Source organism: Equus przewalskii, chromosome 4 (genome assembly GCF_037783145.1).
Source record: "Equus przewalskii isolate Varuska chromosome 4, EquPr2, whole genome shotgun sequence".
In the NCBI taxonomy this organism is placed as follows: domain Eukaryota; kingdom Metazoa; phylum Chordata; class Mammalia; order Perissodactyla; family Equidae; genus Equus; species Equus przewalskii.
Window position 1 is genome coordinate 47473795 of NC_091834.1, and position 23372 is coordinate 47497166.

General features: G+C 33.2%; 1 protein-coding gene across 9 annotated transcripts in view; it reads right to left on the minus strand.

Annotated features, from left to right (window-relative positions):
* The window catches only part of DGKB (diacylglycerol kinase beta), a 675150-nt gene that overhangs the window by 467394 nt on the left and 184384 nt on the right, over window positions 1–23372 (minus strand). For all 9 annotated transcript variants that reach the window (XM_070615806.1, XM_070615803.1, XM_070615805.1 and 6 more), the window contains 3 exons: window positions 13348–13397; window positions 9869–9943; window positions 6598–6717 (listed from right to left, as the gene is read on the minus strand). In XM_070615806.1, coding sequence (XP_070471907.1) covers window positions 6598–6717; window positions 9869–9943; window positions 13348–13397 — 245 coding nt within the window. The remainder of the gene's footprint in view (window positions 1–6597; window positions 6718–9868; window positions 9944–13347; window positions 13398–23372) is intronic.

The window sequence follows — 23372 nt, forward strand, 5'->3', positions numbered from 1 at the left end:
GATGCTGTCCAGCAATTACTCGGGCAGCACTCCATTGCTCCTATGAGACCTTCTGGGCCAGGAGAACTCGCTCACAAATGAAGCTCCTACTGCCTGCTTGCTGTGAGTAAACAAGTACTTTGTTTCTGACCCAGGTGTCTCATGTCATTTGCCAGCATCTATGAAACTGTGGGGAGCTAACTTGTTAACTTGCAAGTAGGGTAACTCTCAGCCCCTTCACAGTTGTTCAAAACGCTCAGATTCATTCTTCTGGCAGAGGATTAAGAAGCTCTCAACAAGAACAGTTATGCAGAAGGAGTCACGGAGAGGACATCAGAAGACATTGGTGTTTCATTCTTCTTCCAAAACTTAAGAAATAGGCTCTGTAATAATTTCTGAATCCAGTTCTGGTTTGCTTGAGTCATAAGACTTCTAGTATCTTTATTATATGAATGGTATGCTTTACGTATTTATTTAACTTTACTATCTTTTGCAAACTGACTATATTTTTAAATTTCTATTCCTTCAAATAAGAATAAAACGGCCTGATGTGAAAAGTTTAAGTAATGGGGTTGTTAATTTTTTTTAAAAAATTGATAAAGTTAGCACTTCAATGCTTTTAAAAAAATTTTAAGTGAAAAGGAAAAAGGAAAAATCTAATTTTCATATGTATTACTGTTCTTATAATCCTTGTCATTATATTTTTAAATGATTGTCCATTACATGTGAATAAGCTTCATCCTGTTGAAGAGCACATATGGACTAAGTTAACTGGCATTTTCCTTATCAAAAAATAAACAAGTCTGAACGTGGGTGTTCTGTCAATCAGAACACTTAGCCATGTTACAGGCTGCAACTGATGTACAAATCCATTACCCAGACATAAAATGCTTTACCAAAAAACAAATTAAATAGCTTTATAGCTCTTAGCCGGATACATTGCCAAAATATGCAAAGGATGAAATATGTATGTGACTTCAAGAGAAGAAATTGAAACCAGGGGCCAACTACTTCTCAGCAGTGCAAATTATTCTCCAGCTCGCTGGATTTTCATGTCTTGTCTTGTTTGTCTCATTTAGATCATAAACTTAGCGGGGGAGGGGAAGGCTGTCCTTTACTAGATTCTATCAGCCAGTGATGCGCATTCCTATTAGTACTTCTATTGCAAATAAATATTTATTGTCATAGAAAAAAATTTATTTTTATAAAAAAGAAATGAAGAGGAAATCTGGAAGGCTTGATTCCTGGCCTACTACGAAAAGGTGGATAAGCCATTTCACCTTTCTTCTTATTTTCCTCTCTAATAAAATGAAAGGACCCACTTTCCTCTCCCAGGCCATGGTGTGAGTTTCATTACGCAATACCTGTGAAGTCAATTTAGCTCCTCAGAATACTGGTGTTATATAAACAGCAAATATTATTACCATCATTGGGTTGAGTTGTGTAACATCCCAATGTTTCAGCCAAAACATTTGAGAAGGATATTTGTAGGTTTACTGTACTTTATTTCACAAACATTTTATTCTCATGATTTTTCATTACCAGATATTATACTTCATAGAAATTTATTCCTGATATTTAGAAAACGCCGTATTTTATAATGAAGCAGCTCAGTTCTGTGCTGACGACAGAAACGTTTAATGAAAGCTCGGCATGTTCACACTGAGAAGGAGCTCCAGGTTCTTCCTTCCCTTTTAATCCTTAGAAGTCAAAAGGAGGTTTCAAAGGGAAGAATGCCCTTTGGAACTTTTTGAAACCTATTTCATTATCCTAGTAATTTCTAAAGTTTTAGTTTTTCCCTACATATATCCAAGATCACATCACACATAGTATTCAAGTGAACTGGGGCTATTATAAATAATATCATTTTTTAAAAGATCTCAAGGAGAAATGTCACTGAGGTCACAGCCAAAATGCTCTTACCCCTACACCTAGCCATACCTATGCTTCAACTGACTTCACTTACAACACACAGAAGAGCTAATGGTGCAAATTCATTCCAACTCATTAAATAATAAGCACCACTAAATTGCCTGACTTTTCTGTTCAAGGTCTCCAAAAAATTATAACATGAAAAAAACTGTTCTTTTAGACAAAAAGGTGAGCAGCATCAGGCCTAGGCAAAGAGAATGCAGAGAGCAGTTTTAAAATTGTGAGTGGTGGTGCAACCAACTGTTCTCTCCAGATCGCACTTTCTGACGTCAGGCTCAGACCCTGCCCTTCTTAAGGTTCAAATGCAAATTCAACACCACTAACACCACATAATCCTTTTCCTTGACTGACCCAAACTGGAATCTCAAAAACTTTTGCATTTATCCAGTTTCATAACTCTTTTCTAGATTGAGCAATATATAAACAGCAAAAGAACAACTCAACCAAATTAAATTAAATTAAAAAATTGAGTGTGAAACATTAGTTTACCAAATATAGCTTAGTCTGTTAAGAGTACATCATCTTCTGCTTTCCACCATACTCAGAAATTTCATCAGAAATCAGGAGGCAAAACAAACAATTACTTTTATTTTATTAATTCAGGCAAAAAAAAATGCATCCTAAAACATTTCAATTAACAGCAAAGTTTAAACAATATATTGGGATTAAAGACCAGTATTCTGGGAGCATATACAGTGAAATCAAAATATATATCCATTCAAAAACCATACAGGCCAGATGTGGGCAGAACAATCAAATAGTAAGAAAGTATCTTATTTCAAGCCAGACTCCTAGTTAAATGTGTATTCCTGTTTTTATGATAATATGAATTCAGGAATTTTCCTTCAAAAATCTAAAAATGATCCAAGATTATAGATTTCAGGAATTGGAGCATTATTAATAATCTTGTTCATCTAGGAAAAAGAACGTTTGAACTGAAAGAATATATAAAAGGAAAGGGATATTCTTAAACTTCTTTTTATTTGTCCAGAGAGAATAATTGGCTGGCACAAAATGACCTTGTTAGTTAATTACAGAGCCAGGGTGAAGACCAATTTGATAAAGTTCACTATGTTCTCTCTTCATTAGTCCTCATGACTTGCTGAGGTTGTCTAATTGAGCTAAATAAAAGTTATTAGATTTGTTTCTCCTAAATGACTAAAAGTAAATGAAAACCTTTTCTGTTTGTAATATGACAAATTAGTAGTAGAATAAATCAGGGTTCAAACTACGGCCCTTGGGTCAAAATGGTCAGCAACCTGTTTTTGTAAATAAAGTTTTATTGGAACACAGCCTTGCTCTTTAATTTATGCATGGTCTGTGATTGCTTTTGTGCTATACCAGCAGAGTTGAGCAGTTGCAACAGAGGCCTTATGGTGCTCAAAACCTAAATGATTTGCTATCTGTCCCTTTACATACAAAGTTTACCAATCAATGGAGAAGAGTTTATTGCTAGATCCAGTTATTTTAACAAGAAAAACATGTTCATTGAAAATTTAGATTTTTTTTTAAAAGTAATTCTTCAATGAAATGAATGCTGAAGGAGAAATGAGTAAGTCTCAGGTATAAATTTTTTATTGTAATCAAAATCACATATGCCACCCAAACTCTCAATTTTCTCTCAGATGTAAGAGACTGTACCACTTCATACTGGGGATCATGAAGTTTGAAGGACTTCCCATAAGACAAAGGAAATGACTCTTACTCTCTAGCATTTGATATAGAATCAAGGTCTGATAAACTACATTTCTCATTTTGGCACCAAAACAGATATTGTTTAAAATAAAGTAGCTTTTAAAACGCTATTGATGAAGAAAAATAAACTACAATGAAATCACAATTGCTCTGCCTTACATTAGAAGTGAGGATTACTCTCCCAGGACAATAATCTCATCTGGGTAATTTGGCTAGTACAACACAGTCACTTTCAAATACACTGTGGTATTTAACATGCACTATCAATTAGAATCTACTCCCCAAGCTCATAATTGACACTAGACAAGAATAGATAGGACAACAGAATAAGATAGGCCCCACAATAAACGGCTGGATTCAACCTAACGCTTCTAGATTTCCAATTTGATAAACCAAAGTGGAGGAAAAATGGCATCATGAATCAAATTCTCTACAGGTAATAAGATAACACATCAACTGCCTACAGAAAGGAAGTAAATCTCAATTACTAAAAAAAGGCCCTCATCACTCAGTTGTCATTGTGTCATTCCTACTTTGTAAAACACTTGCCATACCTTGGAATTAAAAAGCTGTTTCTAACAAATAAATGCTGTGTTTTGCGATCATAATTCCATGGTTTATACATCTTTATTAAAGGACAATTTAAAACCTTTTTGGCTTTTTTCTTTTTTAAAAAGTGAAGGAAAAGGGATATTACTCTCAGAATTGTTCTTTGCAGGTGAAAAATCCAATCTCATATTTAAATTGACTTATAAATGTTAAACAATGTAGCCCTGCCATCTAGTGGCCATCACTGGGAACACAGCTTTGGAACACAGTTCTGGTTACCACCTTGAAACCCTAAATTGATTTTTCCTACTACACTCCAAAAACATCTCTTTTTACTAAAAACATGAAATACAAATTTAAGAATATGAATATAGAGTAAATTATGTATCATTAACCTGATGGGCATTAATGACAAAAAATTGTCATTCAGTTGAAATAAAGTTACTGCTACACTAGAAACTGACAAGGTATGGTATTTGTTAAAAATATTTTGAGGTAAATCCATACAGATTTGTGGACTATATTTACCCATGCTATTTTCATAACTTCACAAGTATCTATATTTATGAATCAAATTATAAAGAATTTCTAAAGCATAGTTTCCAAAGAAACACATCATTTCAGAATCTTTCTGTGATATTTAAAATAGAGATGACTAAGTCTCCATTACTACACTTTCTTGTTCAACTCCCCAACTACCGAATGGTTTACTTACTCCTTCCTGCATCTTCTCTCATTCTGTCATCCCAGAAGTTCCATAAATATTTAGAATAGACAAAATTTTAGTTTAAAAATATAAGATTCCCTTCTAGGGAGCCACTATAATTAGAACTTCTTGACTAGACATTTGACAACTATGCTTCAGCGTTAAGTATAAACTCAACCTTAAAACGTCAACATTTTGTCAATTTTCTTTGTTTTCTCCCAATAGTCTGATTTACATACGCTTTTGTTGGAGGTATATTAAACAAACAAATATTTATAATACAGAGATATATAATAAATTATTTAAAAAGACACTAGGTTGTGTATAGTATAAGAACATCAGACACAAGGAAATATTGCTTTATTAATTTTCAGAATGTAGAAATATATATGTATTAACATTAAGATCTATATTTATTATCTTTGTTTTAATAAGTTATTTACTTTGAGGGTAATTTCCTATACGTCACCTATTAGTAGTTTTTCTTTTCCTTCCTCTGACCATATCTAAAATCCCAAGGGCCTCATGAAGGGTAAGGTTAACCTGAATGCAAAAGAATTCAAAGATCTAAATGAAAAAGAGGCAAATGATCCTATCCTGAAGCCCAAACCTATATGTAAATACGTACAAACGTATTTGCAATACTTTCTCACATGTTTTACAAACACAGACTGTAAGATTTCTTGAGGGCTGATTTTAAAATCTTGGTATCTTGAATAACCATGGTATAGTCCAATCTGAAAAAGTGTTACTGCTAGTAACAAGAAGCATGAAAGTTTTTGGATCAGCAGCAAAGTGGTAGACACTAGGTTCTTGTACCTCAAAACTCTAAATATTGTATGTGTCATGGTGCTTTGCATCAGTAACACCCTTTCAACCTGAGGATACATTTTACTGTATGCATGTTACAGTTAATCTTGTCTAACTATTAATGCTAAATACAAAAATCTAGTATTGACTCATTGGATTTTTAAATTAATTGTTGCTGAAATTCACATCAAGGCTGGGGCATCAAGATTTGGTTTCAAAGTCACTATCATATCACATTCTGAACTTAGGTTGATCTATATTATCCCCCCAAACCAGTATTTAATTAGCACTGGAGGCACTCATATAAGAAAATTTTTGACAGGCTTACAGTGAAAGCCTGGCTGATCTGCTGATATGTAAAAAAACTTATGTTTGATATATATATCTCTATAATTTTATTGCATTTATATATATCTTATGATATATGTCATGATATGATATATATCATGATATATATATATATATAAAATATATATATATCACCTCTCAACAATCTTGGTATATAATTGGCTTTTCCAAATATAGGTTATCAATAAACTTTATCTTCATGGGGAAGGGGAATACGGAATAAGATGGAGCACCAGAAGAGCCACAGAATGCAATAATATTGAGAAGTTTCTTGCATTAGTTAAAATGAGACGGTCAATAATTTTTTTAACTAGATTATACTTTAAATTGAGGGAAAAAACCAGAGAAATTGTGTATTAAATAATAAGGTAATACCTAAAATGAGTCAATATGTTCATGGCAAGTATTACTATACAAGGAGTCATGGGTAAATTGCGCGGTGGCATACTTATTAAAAGGTCCAGGTACTAACTACATGTTTACTGGTAGAAAATGGCCATATGAATTTATAATCAAAACGTGTAATAGAGAACCCCACTGACTTACCACCAGGCCACCCACTGTGTGTTACTACTCACATTTTCCAAGCCCAGAAGCACAAGAAGTGGAATTGTTGTCATTCCTCCTTGGATCCATTCCTCCAGAGAGACCGTTCCATCATGATCATAGTCAATTTCTTCCATCATTTCATGGAGGATCTGGAGTGGAAGAGATGAGGGAAAACTTGCAATGAATCAATAAAATAAATTTCATATGATACAACGAAGCATTGCGCTGGTTATAAAAAACTATGACTACTAGCTAAGTGGAGAGCGACACAAATATCTGGGTAACTCAGTACAATGTTAATCCTATTACTGAGAATATAGTGGCTTTGTTATGATTTCTAGAACCTGACTACTTACACTGATCGCTTTTAGAAATAATTGTTTAACATTTCAATATTTTGTCACTCAGTGGTATGGCTAAAACAAGAAGGTATCTTTAATTTAAGGATGAAAATGGTCTTTAATTGCTTTCTCTAGATTATTTTTTTTAATTCAAATATATGCCAGATAATGTCTGAACAAATTAACTTCATGGCAAAGTGCTGAAGTAATTCTTTGCTAAGTGGTAAGGAGTGGGGGAATTAAGTTGCTTTTAATTGCCTATCAGAACTTAATAGAGCCAAGAACTTAAACGATCAAGTCATTTTTGATTAGATTTCTTTTCTAAAGATGACTTGTACAGTGACCGAAAATGTTCTGCACAGTGTGTGCTTGTAATACATTTATCTCTAGGTCGTATAGAGTTAATATCAGTATTTAATTCAAGGGATTCTCTGAGAGTTAAATGTGTTAATATATTATAAGTATCTTCAAATTACATCTAGCATATATCGTGTCATGTAGGTGTTGTTAGTGTTACATTTGCAGAATTTATATGAGTTGCAAACGTGTTACCCTTGGCTGCTGGGAATGTGAAGTACTTCCCATCTAAAGGCATCAAAATGGCAGACCAGGTGGAGCTCTGGTGAAGAAAGTAACTCACCATCTTTATCTAATACGGAAACTTTCATCAGTTTGGCAAAAGAAAGAAATACAGAGAGCATTAGAACAAAAATTTGAAAAGGTGCAATAAATGGAATATTTGACACACTGACAGAAGTGTTGTTTGCCTGAAAGTTCCTGAATTTGGTCGATTGGAGTTTTCTCAGGAAGCATTTGAAAATCAGATTATTTTCCTTCATAAAAGCAAACTTATCTATAGGCATTCGAAAGAAAGAGGCTTTTTGGAACAAAATGATGCTGAAATAATTATTTCATCATTCTCAAAATGAAAAACAGGGGAAATTATTTAGAATTTGGCAGAATGGTGTAAGAGCTTGTTAAAATGTCTTGCCCCTTGAAGGCACTCTGATGAAGTAGTAGAAATGAATAAATGAGAAGAAAACTAAAAGACAGAGTATTTGTTTCAGACGGCTAATGCTTTCATTTTGTACCTAATAAATCTAATGTTAGAGCCTGGGTTCGTTTTTGAAAAACTTCTTCCAAGAACATGTCAGTCTTCCCTACTAACTGCCATCAACCTCAAATGTTCAATTCTCTTGATTCATATATGCAAACTTATCAGAGATCTGACAATGTGTACAAAGTACACACGTTTAAAATGGGGAGAGCTGTTGCATCATTAGGCAGGATGAGGCAGTTACTATGGCAGTAAACACAATGCACAGTAAGTCTTTGATCTTGACTTTCTACTATTTATACCACGTGGAAGTGGCAGACAGCAGTGTGTGCAATAAATGACAAATAATGTCATATAGTTTATTATTTGTATTTTCCCGAAGTTATTTGTCATAACTAGACTGCCCAGCCACAAATCATTCCCTTCCTTACAGCATCCAGATCCCCCTTTTCTCAAATGACACTCTCCCCAAATCCCCTGCCACCCCAAATATTTTTTGTTGAGAAGTGGTGATGCCTGCTTCTGCTTTGGAAGCTGATAGAAAAAGATGCCCCTTTCCTCTATCACTCCAGTGAGGACAAAGGTGCTTGATGGATAGATGAATAATACTCATAGGTATTAAGGTGAGTAGGATGAAAGCTGTTTTAGATTAACATAACCAAAAAGGGCAATAGAACTTATAAGCCCCTTGATTTCAGTGAAAATAGTATTAACATGAATCAAGAAGTATTCTCAGAATGAAATACATGTTGCCATTTACCTTATTATTCCATATATGAACTGCAACTTTAATTATGTGCACAGCATGTGCATTTCCATATCCAAAAAAGGAAAAACCAGCTGAGTGAAAACTAGGAAAAACCCCAGTCCCAGTAGAAATGGTGGTCTCCTTTGTACGTGACATTGCACATGACTTCATGGTACTTTATTGGCATTAGTTTGCCAAGCAAGGAAAATGCTATCAGAGCTCTCGAATCACATAATCATGCCATTATCATGCTGTTAACTGCATAAATGTGAACCGTGGTTAAAGAATAAGCTTTCTGAATTCATATAAAATGTAAACCATTTAAATAAAATTGATGTGTACTTGTTTGATTCATGTACAATTTGCTAAACTTAGTTTCAAAAATAAACTAAAATCAACAATACATCAACTCTCCCAAAAATATTACTTGTGGCTAAAGTCAAAGTTTCTGATCAAGTATGTTTTAATATACATTTGAATAATGTTGTAACTTTGGTATAAGTCTATTGAAAATGAGAAGTTTTCATATTCTTATAAGCATTGTTAGATACTATTTTTCTAAATTTCTAAGCTCTATCTTTACCTAGCTGAAAAGCTTTGGGCAAGTATCTCTAACATTTGGGGGTCTCAATTTCTTCAAGTGTAAAATGCATAAAATGGTAGTATCGACCTCAGAGAGTTACGAGCAGTAAATACCACATATACCCAAGATAACACAGTGCACTGTGCACAGTAAGCTATCAGCATCATCTTCTTAACCACTTCATCCTCTTTTAGAATGAATATTTTAGCTATTTCCATATAAGGAAAATCAGAGAGATCATAAAAAACATATATCAATTCTGACTTTTTTTATGGCACAGCATGACCTTGGCAGCGTCCATCAGCAGCTTCTATTTACCTACATGTATGCAAGATTGCCATCCAAATTAATTTCCATGAGGAAGAAAAGCAGAAGTTACTGCTAAGAGGTTCAGAATACCATATATACCTTTTCTTGCTCAAGATCCAATTTACCCACTGATTAGAAATAGGAACTTAGAGTTAGCAAAAGAAAAAAACAAATGACAGTGATACATTAGGGTGCCAAAATAGACAAAAGAGAAAGGGAACTTCTGGAATTTGGTCAACAGTTAAAGCATTCATATACCTACTGGATTAAGTTCAGTGACATCCCATTCAAGGTACTCTGCAACATGCATCATCTGACTGATGATGTTTTCTAGCTCCTGGAGGAGAGAGAGACAGAGAGGGAGAGAGAAGGAATACAAGTTCTAAGGAAGTTCTTGAGCTTTGACTTACAGGAATTATTTTGTTGAACGTGTAAAGAAGTTATAGGATTAAATTTATAGAAATATAAATTTCATATTATTTGTATTTATATTATAAATATATATACTTATAATAATTATAATTTATATAATTCATACAATAAAATAATTTATGAAATAAATATATGTTGATATTATTATATATTAACATATTATATATATCCTTTTTAAAGGTCTAATTATACATAAATGACGAGCCTAAATGTAAATTCATTTTGTACTTAGTCTAGAAATCTTCACCAGTAGAGGGCGCAACCATACAAAGAAAGATTTTCTTCCAGGAGACGAAATATAAGGAAGAAAATCATTCTTTGGCAAGGAGTGTCTGACGAAAGTAGGAGCACACATATTTTCACATCTTTGCCTCCAATATGTGAACTGTTACGTCTTTAAATTTCCAAAGAATGAAAAGGAGTGTCTGACGAAAGTAGGAGCACACATATTTTCACAAGATGTGATTTCTAAGTCACTGAGTGTCCTGATCTTTGGGCTTGAAAATAGGTGTGGAAGGGTAGAAAGAAGTGTTTGAGGGCAACTGAGCAGTTTATTTTTATTCTGATACACTGAGAACGTATATAGACTTTTCCAGCCATGTACTGGGATAATTCACTCTGCTAGAGGTATGTTTGGGATGAAGGTTTGGAGGCCAAGTCCACGTAGAGTTTATTTTATGTGGAGATAGAATTTTAGTTTGAAGTTTTACATTATTCCGCACAAATGTCAACTCTTTGAAGAACTGTTAGTTAATGGGTATACGGCTGGGCTATAGAAATTAAAACTTTTTTATACCTATTTTTTAATGTTTTAATTTGTCCTTATCTCCAGAACAGAGTAAACATACTTTGTAAATGCTAGTAATTTTAAATGCAGCCAACGACATAATTAAAAGTGGTGTTTTATAGTATGATAATTGAAAATACAAGAAGTATATAAGAGTAAGGCTTGAAGCATATTAATCAAAGATTATTGTACTCAAATTTCTCATCTAAGATATGTAGTTAATATTCCTGGAATGAAAAAGGAAATATGGTAAAAGCTGTTTTCTTTTAGGAGGTCATGGATCCCTCTGAGAAACTGATGAAAGCTACACGCCCTCTCTCCAGAAAAAGGTAATCATGAAAATGTTATTTATGTAACACAGGTTGCCCCAGAAACAATATGAATATAAACATATTTATTACAGATAAGAAAATTTTTAAACACCAATCGTTTAGAATTATAGGCTGGAATTGTGTGTGTGTGTGTGTGTGAGTGTAGGTGTGTGTGTGCTAATATTCTTTCACCTTCTCTATCTTTGCTTATATACGTCTTAATGGTTTGGAACAGTTGAAGTCCCTGGACATGTTTTTAGGAACAGAAACTATTTTTGGTGGACTATTATTTAGGCAAGTGACATTAGATAAGTCATTTAACCTAAGACTGTTTCCTCATGAGTAAAATAGATATTCTAATCTAAGTTCATAGAATTTCTGCAAAGATTAACCATGCTATTACATGAAATACATTTATCTTGCCTGGCAAATTGCAAGTGATCAATAAACATTAACGAGGATTATTAGACACAGTGACCATTTTTCAAAGTATCAATTTTCCTCTGATTTGCCTCCAATATGTGAACTGTTACGTCTTTAAATTTCCAGGACAAATGACATCAGAAGGTGCAATTTCAACCTGACATTGAACAAAATACAATGGAGTCATGAGTTGTGTGGAGAAAACCATAAAAATTAAATCCAGACATTTAAGTACAAAAACGAAGAGTATAAGTACAAACAAATTTATCTGTCTCCTACTTATTGTTTAATATTGGGAATATAGTTTTAAATATTGCTAGTAATCTACTATATGTTAACAAAAAAATGGCCAGAGACCAAAAAAAACCATTTGACTGAGTTTTCAAATCAGCTGCCAAACCATGGCTAAAAGCCTAGTGAAGAAACATTCTTTTAATTTAATTAAAAAGAAATATTAAATAGAACAAATCTGCATTAAAAATATAATTTCCGTTAGTGTAGTCAGAAGTGCTACAATAAGCATATTGAAATATCTAGAAGAAATCTGAACTCCTAGCTGTGAAATGCCACCAGAAAATGAGCAAATCTATCTTGCAGCTTAATATTCCTACATGGAAAACTGAACACTACTAGACATATAAAAATAATAGCATTTGCAAAATGAGAGACTTAAACATGGGAAATCCCACAATCACAGCCTCAGTTCAGATTGGAGCTCATTTCCTAGAGCAGGAATGATATACTTTTTCCCTCTCTGGAGAAGCTGCTGTACCATTATCCTCCTCAGCGTTACACAAGTACATCTCCAGATTCACTGCTGTGCTTCTAAAACCCTATTGCAGTTTTGCCTTCGGGAGGGACATCAGAGGATGAGAGAAACTCACTTATTATCAGAAATAGTGTTTATTTTAATCAATATTAAATACATTAAAACACTTTCTTTTTAATATACCTGTGTACTTCAAAATTTTCATAATGTGACACATTCTTTTATTAATATTCTTCTATTTCCTTTATAGAAGAGGAAATAATGTAATATGCATAATATGTTATTAGTAAATATAAAATAAATTATTGGATGGAAGCTGAGATGGATTTACATGTGAGACACTGATTTGTGCAGTAGAACTAAGAGTCTAACTACTTCTCTGAAAACTATCAATGATTTGCCTATATTACAAACAAAGGAAACATCCAAGTATTCCTTTCAGTTAATCATACAGAGATGACATTTTTTCTTCTATTGCTTTTTATGAATAAAACTGTGGATAATGTGAGTTGCATTTAAAATTGGATGAGACATTTTAAAAAGGAAGTTTCTCAAAGCAATTTGTAAATATATTTACCTATTTCAACAGCATATATGACTAAGAACACTTTTAAAAAGTAGGAGAGTAATAAAATGATTAAATTGACTTTATAATTCCTCTAATTTCTACTCGTATTCTCGATATTTTTCTTACTCAAATCTCACTGATTTTTTTTTTCTCTCCACATCAATGGTCTCAACTTTCTCTTATGTTTTATTCACATGAGGTTGGAGTCTTCTTTATCTTTCAGTGCATAAAAAGTCATTTTTTAAAGTAAATTATTCAATACAACAATTGTAATCCTAACAGTTTCCTCAGATCACTCTCTTTCAAAAAGTCAGATGATAAAAATGCTGTGTGAGTGCATGGAAATTATAGTAAGTGTGTCTTCAGTGGTAATAGCTATAAATTTATTCATTGCATTTTCCAGAACAAACTACTTTGAAATTTTCACAGAAAATTCAAAGAAAAAAATTACCGAGCTGTCCAGGAAGCCATTCCCATCTGTGTCATAGAGGCGAAACATAACTAGAATAAAAGAGGTGTTGAAAAAAAGATTATAGGCGAGTAAGATCAATGTCCGTATAAGGCATATTCTTTAAAATTTATTTCCTGTTGAAAACGAATACCAAATCCATCCCTGCTCAAAGCAATTGATTTGAGAGGGTCTTTTCTCAAGATACGCTGAAAATGAATTAATCAGTTAATAAAAATATTGGATATCAGATATAAAGTCTATCAATTTTTGTTACATAGCTAGAAAACACTAACAAGTACTATTGTTTGTTCAAATTCTTTATTATAAGATCATTAAATGGAAACTGAAAAAAGAATAGAAGAGAATGAATTTAGACATTCAGAGTCTGGATATTAAAGCGCAGAGTAGATGAGAAGAAATGACCAACTTGGAGGTCTGGAAATCAATTATAATTTGAATCCACCATCCGCTATTATGTGAGCTGAGTCAAACACTGTTTTCTCATCTGTGATATGAGAATAATCACCTTGTCATAAGACACCCATTTGTTTGAAAGTTAAGTGAGAGGATAGACACAAATGCATATCAAAAGCCGTAGGTCACTACACAAATATAAGCCATTGTTTTGATTGATCCCCAAACAGTACGGGAAAGGAAGGTTAGTGCAAGATAAGGGAATTTTTCTGATGGAAGATGGTAACACATAAAATGCATTATTATAATGGTGTCTTTGTTTAAATCTGAGATGCAGTTTCATAGGGTATAACCACTCTTTGAACTAATCAAGCAGGAAAAGGAGAGTGCTCTCTTTGTGGCAGTGAGCTGAGGAAAGAAGGATGACTGAGGTGCATGACTGGCCTGAGGATTCCCTTGTATAATTCACACACCACCAGGAGACTACAGAAGAGGCTGCAGGAGCCATTTGGAGATAAACAGAAAGAACAACACAGCTGTAAAAATAGAGGAGTAGAAGTGAGGTTTGTGTTGGGTTTGTATAATTCCCTGGAGAATCTTGATATCTGAGGTCTGTAATACTAAATGAAGACATTGATAACTGGAGGCATAATTATGCAATGACCTCGACATATATCTGTAACTAATTATTATTTTTGGATTTTAAAATAATTATATTCTATCAATTCTAAGATAGGATTACTTATAAGATATAAAGCTAGTCTGTATATCAGTAAAAGGAAAAAACGCTGGCAATGTGCCTATCATCTTCTATTTACTGTAAAATGAAAACAGACTTTAAAGATGTTAAAATATAAGGAGAAAATGCATACATATTGAATTAAGAGAAATAATGTTAGCCTGGCTAAAAGATGTTAAGATCCTCATTTGCAAACCGTGATGATTGTTGGCTGTCATATACTCAATAAATGGGAAGAAAATTCAGAAAGAAAAAAAACCTACCACAATGTGGATACTGAGCATGTCCACCTTTTCTAGTCCAGCAGAAAATAGTAAAAATATCTTTGTAAGTGACAAGGATTCACACACCACTCAGAGAATGGGTTAAGTACCAGGAACAAAGCAAGGACTTACAAAAGCCTAACTACATTTTAGAATGAAGGACACTTCTATCTCTGTCAATCCTTATTGGAGTAAATGACTGCTAACCCATTTCATAACAGCTCACATATATGGACACGCTATGCCTATTAGTAAACTTTATTGGAAACATGAGCTCAAAGACATACACACAAGTTGGGTGGTTGTGTGGGTATCTGTGATTCATTTTGGTAGCCTCTGAAACTTCTTCCTACGGTCTAAAAGCTACGCTTTGCAAAGCACAATAACAGATGAAATCCCAGATACCTTTTATTTACTAGCCTGACTTGAAGATAGAATTTGTACACGACCCAAGCTCCACCAATCAGAAGCACGAGCCCAGACATCAATCAGATGCCAGTGACCCATGAAAAAAGGGCTGCACAGAATCCATTCTGGTGATGGGAGGCAGCAGCAGCAGTAGCAGTGATTGAAGAGAGAGCATCCAGAGTCTTGGATGTTTCAGGGGTGTTGGCATTGAAAGATGTTCCGTCTGTACAGAGAGGCAGCAATGGGTTTTTTCCCCAGTCCAATTTAGTATGTACCTAGTTTAGTTATTGCTTCAAACAAGAAGCCTCCTAATCTGGTTCTCTGACTCTCCTAATGATTCTGTGTGCTCCTCAATATAATTTAAAAAGTAGTAATAGGGGCCAGACCTGGTGGCCTAGTGGTTAAGTTCAGCACACTCTACTTTGGCGGCCCAGGGCTCAGTTCCTGGGCACGGACCTACACCGCTCTGTTGGCAGCCAAGCTGTGCTGGCAGCCCACATACTAAAAAATAGAGCAAGACTGGCATGGATGTCAGCTTAGGGTGAATCTTTCTCAGAAGAAAAGAAAAAAATAATAATAACCCGCTTGTTAAAAAAATAAACAATTAAAAACTAACCTGTTTCTCTGTCTCTCCCAGTGATACTGTGCACTCAACATTGATTTTAAAAATGAACTTATTGAAGTATTACACCTATAGAGAAGTGTAACATTCAATAAATTATCAAAGTGATCACACCAATGTAACAAGTTATCCAAGTCAAGGAATAGAATATTGCTAACACAACAGAACCCCTCTCATGCTTCCTCATCATTATTCCTCTCCTTTCCCCAGAGATGACCACTATCTTGACTTCTATATGCATTCTTTTGAATGTAGCATCATTTACTGAGCATTATGTTTTGGATCTTCATCTGTATTCTTGCAAATAACATTAACTCATTTTCTTTTCTGCGTATTATTCCAAAGTACAAAAATACCACAATTTATTCATTCTAAAATTGAGAGATATTTAGGTTGTTTCCAATTTGCTATTTCTAAGTAATGCTGGTGCGATTTCAAACAATTCTGCTATAAACCTTCTTGGAAATGGCTTTTATGCTTTGATGAACATTTGCCAGTTGTTTATAAACCAGTAAAAGGGAAGGAATCTCTGGGTCATAGGATTTGCAAATGTTTATGTTTAGTTATATTGCCAAACATTTCAAAAGTGGTTTTACCAAACTAGATTCTCAACAGCAGTCTATGAGAGTTCGAGCTGCTCCACATCCTCACTGACATTGGGTATTATCAGTCTTCTAATTTAAACCATTCTGGTGGAGGTATAAGTGGTATACCACTTAGGTTTAAATTCCATTTCCCTGATTATTAGTGAGATTGAGCTAATTTTCCTATGTTTATTGTCCAGACAGGCTTGAATATTCCCAGCATATACCAGACCTCTACTGTTCAAGGTCTAGCCTATCTAACTACAATTACGTGACAGACCTACAGACAGAACTGCTCAATTAAGCTTTTTCCAAAATTCTTACCAAGACACAAAAATGAAAGACAATAAAATGAATGCTGTTGTCTTAAGCCATTAAGTTTTGGGAGTTACTTGTTATAATAGAAAAAGAAACAGTATGGTTATCCAATTATCCAAGTATTATTACTGGAAAGGTGATCTTTACTTGCTCTGCAGTGCCAACTTTGTCATAATCAAGTATGCTTGTAGGTTCCAGGCAGTTTCTGAATTCTCCATTATATTCCTTTGGCTTATTTGCCTGTTACTGCTTCAATACCACACTGTCTTAATTACTGCAGCTTTCAAAACTATCTCGTTATGCAATCAAATATATCCTCTAACTTTGTTCAATCTCAAGATTGTCTTGGCTTTGTTCAATCTCAAGATCCTTGGCCTTTGCATCTACATATAACATTTAGAAAAATGTTTTCCAACCCCCCTCCCTCAAAAACAAACAAAATGTGCATTAGATTTCTATTGAGTTTATCCAGCATCTATGGATCTATTTGGGGAGAATCTTTACAATGTTGAGTCTTCAAAAACTAAAACCATGTTATATTCCGCAGTATTTAGATCTTCTTTAATTTCTGTTAATAATATTTCATACTGTCCTGGGTAGAGGTCCTTCAAATATTTGTTAAAGATTTTTTGCAGGCACTTAATAATTCTGATGTATTATAAATGATAATTTTTTTCAATTTTATTTTTTATTATTTATTGGTATCATATAGAAATATGTGATTTTTATTATTACTTTGTATCCAGAGTCCTTGCTAAACTCATTTATTAATTCAAATACTTTTCTGTAGATTACTTCGGATTTTTATATGTAAATAATCATATAGTCCATACACAATGACTTTTAATTTCTTCCCTCTTATCCTCATAAATTCTATGTATTTTTCTTGCTTTATTGCCATGGGCAATGATCTCCAGCACAAAGTTGAATTAAACTTAAGATACTGATCATTCTTGTCTTGTTCCACTATCAATGGAAGTATTTGCAACATTTCATTGCTAAATATGAAGCTTGATGCAAGTCTGTTGTAGATATACGTTCTATTCAAGAAGTTCTTTACAATTTCTAAGTAGGTAAGAGTCTGCTGTTGTGGTTGTTTTGTTTTTAATAGTGAATAGATGTAGAATATGATCAAATAATATAATTATTTTATAGACATGATCGCAAAAGTTTTCTCCTTTATTCTCTTAATATGGTAAATTACACTGTTTGATTTTCAAATGTTAAACCAAATTTACATTTTTGAAATAACCCCAGCTGGGATCTGGACATCATATATTAGCCACTTTTACCTATGTAACTAGAATTGAACTGCTAATATCTTGCTCCCACTCTTGTTTGCTAGAAGATTATCCGTACAACTATTGTTTTTAATTTCTTAAATTAAATGTTTACTGTAACACACTGGGAAAGACATCTGGCCCTGGACTTTATTCTGAGTGAAAGTTTCATTAAATCAGAGATTTAATCTATTTAACAGATATAAGAATATTAAGACTTTAAATTTCTACTTTGCTCGGTTTTGTTAAGTTGTATTATTCTATGAACATATTTTTTAACTTTAAATTTTCAGCTAATTGCCATAAAGTTTTCCATAAAATACTTATTATATTTTTGGTGTCTATAGGATTTGCAGCAATGTCTTAGTTTTCATTTCTTTGTTGGCATTTGTACGCTCCCTTTCTTTTTTTTTTTCCCTCAATCTGTCTTTCCAGGGGTTTGTCCATTTTATTGTTATTTTTAAAGAAAAATATTTTTCTTTGATGACTTTTTCTAATTTGTATGTGTTTATTTCATTAACCTCTATTCTTACTGTATTTTTTCCTCTATTTTCTTTTTCTAAGTTTTTTTGTTTAGATGTAGATATCACTGATTTTCACCCTTTCTCTTTTTTTTCTAACATATGCCTCTAAAGTATATCTTTTTCTTTAAGTCTGGCATTATCTCTATTTCACATTTTTTCATGTTAAAATTTCACTATCATTAATTTCAAAATATTGTCATATTAATTTCTTCTTTTCCCATGGGTTATATGAAATATGGCATTTATTTTATAAGCAAATGAGTATTCTTCCAGGGCTCTTTTTATTACTAATACCTAAATTAATTCTACTCAGTTTCATAGCAATACTTTGAAACTTGTTGATTTGCTTTATAATATAGTATATAGTTAATTTTGATAAATATTCTGTGAATATTTTGTTTTTGGGTGCCATTTAAAAAATGTTCATGTCAGTTTGTTAATTATGTTACTCAACTTCTCCATTTCCATATTGATTTTTTCATTGTTTTTACATGAGAAATCAGAGAAGTATGTTGAAACCTCCCACTAAGTTGTACATATTTTCATTAATCCTTTTAATTATTTTGATTTTTGTTTTATGTATTATCACACTATATTATTAGATAGATACCAATTTTGAATTTTCTATCTTACTAGTATCAGGAAAATGAAGGAGGGACATCACCACAGATCACACAGACAATAAAAGTTAATAAAGTGATATTTTGAAATACTTTATGACAATACATTTTATAACACATAACTGCACATATTTTATTGAAACATACAACTTACTAAAACAATAAGTAATAGACAAATCCTAATAGTCCCATATCAGTTATAGAAATTGAATCCATAATTTTAAAAACACTTTCCACATAGAAACCTCCAAACATAAATTCCTTTAATGGTGAATTCTACCAAATATTTAAGAAAGAAATAGTATCAATCCTCCACAAACGTTTTCAGAAAATGGAAAAAGGCCTTATTTTATCAGGCCAAACTAACCCAGATGAGGATGTTACCAGCAAGGAAAAATAGACCTATCCATCTGACCATATCAAATACAAGAATATATGATAAAAATAAAACATCAAGGCTAAATGGACATTATGTCTTGAATGCAAATTTGGTTTAATACCAGTTAATAACTCCTACATTAACCAAAACGAGGAGAAAAAAATATGATCATCTAAACAGATACAGAAAAAGCATTTAACAAAAGATGATACCCATTCATGATTAAAACTCTCAACAAAAGAGGAAAAAAAAAACCTCCAACAAGACAAAGAGCACCCTCTTAAAATTCTACAGTTAAAATCATAGCTATTAGTAAAAGTTTAATAGTTTTTCTTTAAGATCAGGAAGAACTCAAAAATGTTCTCTCCTATCACTTTTCTCCAAGGTTGTACTGGAGATTCTAGTTCTTGCCATAAGTCAAGAAAAAAAATATAAAAAATGTACATGTTATAAAAGGATTATTAAAACTACCTTTAATTACAAGTAATATGTTTGTGCATTTAGAAAATCCTATTGAGTCTTCAAAAAAGAATTAGAACTTATATAAATATAAATTTCATATATATAAGAACTTATATAACATATTTAAGTATTAGAACATATATATTTTTTTGTGAGGGAGATTAGCCCTGAGCTAACATCTGTTTCCAATCTTCCTCTTTTTGCTTGAGGAAGATTATCCCAGAGCTAACATCTGTGCCAATCTTCCTCTATTTTGTATATGGGATGCTGCCACAGCATGGCTTGCTGACGGATGTATAGGCCCGTGCCTGGGATCCAAACCCAGGAACCCTGGGCTGCCAAAGTGGGGTGTGCAAACTTAACCACCACACCACTGGGCTGGCTCCATAGAATATATATATGTTTTTATATATAAATATATATCTATATATGAATATTTATTTTAGCAGTGTGGTAGGATATAAAGTCAATTGCATTTTCATATACTTGCAAAGAAGACTTGGAAAATGAAACATAAAATATATTATTTACAATAGCATCCCAAAACATAAATACCTAGAGAGAAATTTATCAAAAGATGGGCAAGATCTCGGTGCAAAAACCGTAAAAGTTCACTGAGAAAAATTATAGAAAACCTATGCAAATGAAAAGATATATCATGTTCATGAATTGGAAAATGCAACATCATTAAAATGTAAATTCTTCACAAATTGTTTTATATAATAGATGCAATCTCAATCAAAATCTTAGCAGCTTTGTTTTAGAAATTGCCATGCTGATTCCAACATTTATATAGAAATATAAAAGAATACCCAAAACAACCTTGAAAAGGGAGAATACATCTGGAGGATTTATTACCTGACTTCAAGAGTTGCTATAAACCAAGGGTAATCAAGACAGTGAAGTACTGGCTAATGGAACAGACAAAGAAAACAATGAGAGAGAATAGAGTCAAGATATAGATTCATACATATGGTCAAGAAGGATATCAAAATAGTTCAATAACGTAAGAAAAATCTTTTCAAAGACTGATGATGGAACAACTGGATGGATATCTATATAAAAAAAGTACCTGGACACTTACTTCACACCAAACATAAATATTAGGTCAAAATGAATTTTAACTTTAAACTAAACTCTAGATTTTTTTAGAACTAAACTTTAATTTTAACATTAAAGCTAAACTATAAAGCTTTTATAATACAAAACTATATCTTCACTACCTTAAAGTAAGCCAATATGAACTATCAATGATAAAAAAAATAGGTAAATTAAACTTCATCAAAATTAGAACTTCTATTCATCAAAAATATATATAGAGAGAGAGAGAAAAGAGTAAGAAAATAAATAAACTAGCCACAGACTTGAAAAATTTTCAGAACACATATATCTGACAAAGGACTTGTTTCCAGAATATATGAACAAACCTTACAGTTAAGTAATAAAATGACAAACAACCAATTAAGACAGGCAAAAAATTGAGCAGATACTCCAAAATAAGAAGATATACAAATGGACAATCATAACGAAGTGCTCAACATCATTAATGATAAAGAAAATGAAATATATCTATTAGAAAGATTTTGAAATTCAAGTTTTTTACCCAAGACCAGTCTACCAAAACTGTTCAGGTTCTCAGACTCTCAGTTGCTTATGAATTTACAATTTACAAACAGTGGCAAAAGCCAGTTTCCTCTCTCCCAAAAATTTGACCCACAGATCCAACTTGCCTTGATAAGTCCCTGAAATTTTCAAACAGGTTTTTTTTTTTTTTTTTTTTAAGATTGGCACCTGAGCTAACAACTGTTGCAAATACTCTTTTTTTTCCTGCTTTTTCTCCCCAAATCCCCCCAGTACATAGTTGCATATTTTAGTTGTGGGTCCTTCTAGTTGTGGCATGTGGGAGGCCACCTCACCATGGCCTGATGAGCAGTGCCATGTCCACACCCAAGATTTGAACTGGTGAAACCCTGGGCCACTGAAGCGGAGCTCGAGAACTTAACCACTTGGCCATGGGACCAGCCCCTCAAACAGATTTTTAAAAACAACATTGTGTCTAAATGTTCTTGTTGTTTCCAGTAGGAAAGTTGGTCTGAAAACTATCAATAATAATAGCAATAATAAAAATAGCATATATGTATTGAGCACCAAGTATCATATACTATAAATCTCACCAAGTTAAAATCAAGTATAAAGTTTTTTCGGATCCTGGATAAGAGAGAGAAATTCTAGGGTTTTAATTTTCAGAGATAAGTTTACTAATTTAAAATTGTAGCAGGGTCACGCAAAATATGAAGTATTGAACACAAATTTACCTTGGCTTTCTTTTGAAGAGCCACTATTCTAACAGTAAGGGAGGAAATAGGCATAAATCCGTAAGTACAAAGAAAACATAAGAGGAGAAAAGAATAGCCAAATTTAAGAAGCTGGAAAACAAATATATACATGGTAGTTGACTTTGAAATCTGAGAAATATAAACTTAAGCTGGTAGGGACGAGGAGACACAGATTTGCACAGAAAGGGTGATAAGTTGGAAAACTAATTGAAAGTCTTCATGAAAAGAAGTTAGATCCTCAAATACTACCCCTCACACCTTACACCTGAGGCTATGCCAAGTTCTCTTCCCCAGCAGAAGCCTGGACCTTTGAGCTCTATAGCAGTCAAACCAGAGGGATTCTGAGCTCAGGCAGCTCAGGAATTCTGAGGGTAGGGGTGCTATACCCAAGACAGGGAAAATATGTGAAAGTCGCCAGACTGAACATTGAGAGTCGAGTCCACTTCCCCTTCTCCAATGAGTCAGACTTGAACCTCAGCCACCTACCCACCAACCCACCAGGGAGTCCTTTCAAAACAAAGGAATTTGGGGGGAAAAAAAAAACCAACAAAGCGGGGAATGGAAAGAAATTCCTTATAAGAGGAGAGTTTCAATCCATGAAATAAGAATAGGAGCATATAAGGCTCATACTGAGAACAAAACGGATTCTCTGTGAAGTTAAAAGTGTGAGGGAAAAAATGAAGAAAAAAAGTCATCATAGATGCAGAAGATGTCCCAGGTGTCAAATGAAAGACGTAAGAGAAAAGAAGTTGGAGAATAGGAAAATAAAGAAAAAAAAATTCAAAGTTCTGTCTTAGAGCTTCAACACCCAAAAATAGTGGTTCCGGAAAGACTGAACAAGTCAAAGAAAAGAGAAAGTCACAGATAATGAAAAGATTAAAGAAGAAATGAAGAGCACAAGTTTCCAAATCAAAATTTGTGGTGGAGGATTTTGGAATTAATCACCTGTGTAGGAATAGAGAAACTAATCAAACAAGGAAGAAAAGACAGCTATTAACACCATGGAAAATTAAAAATATTTGGCTTGCAAAGCCTATGGGAACTTTCCCTTTTAAAACTATATTTGAATAATATTG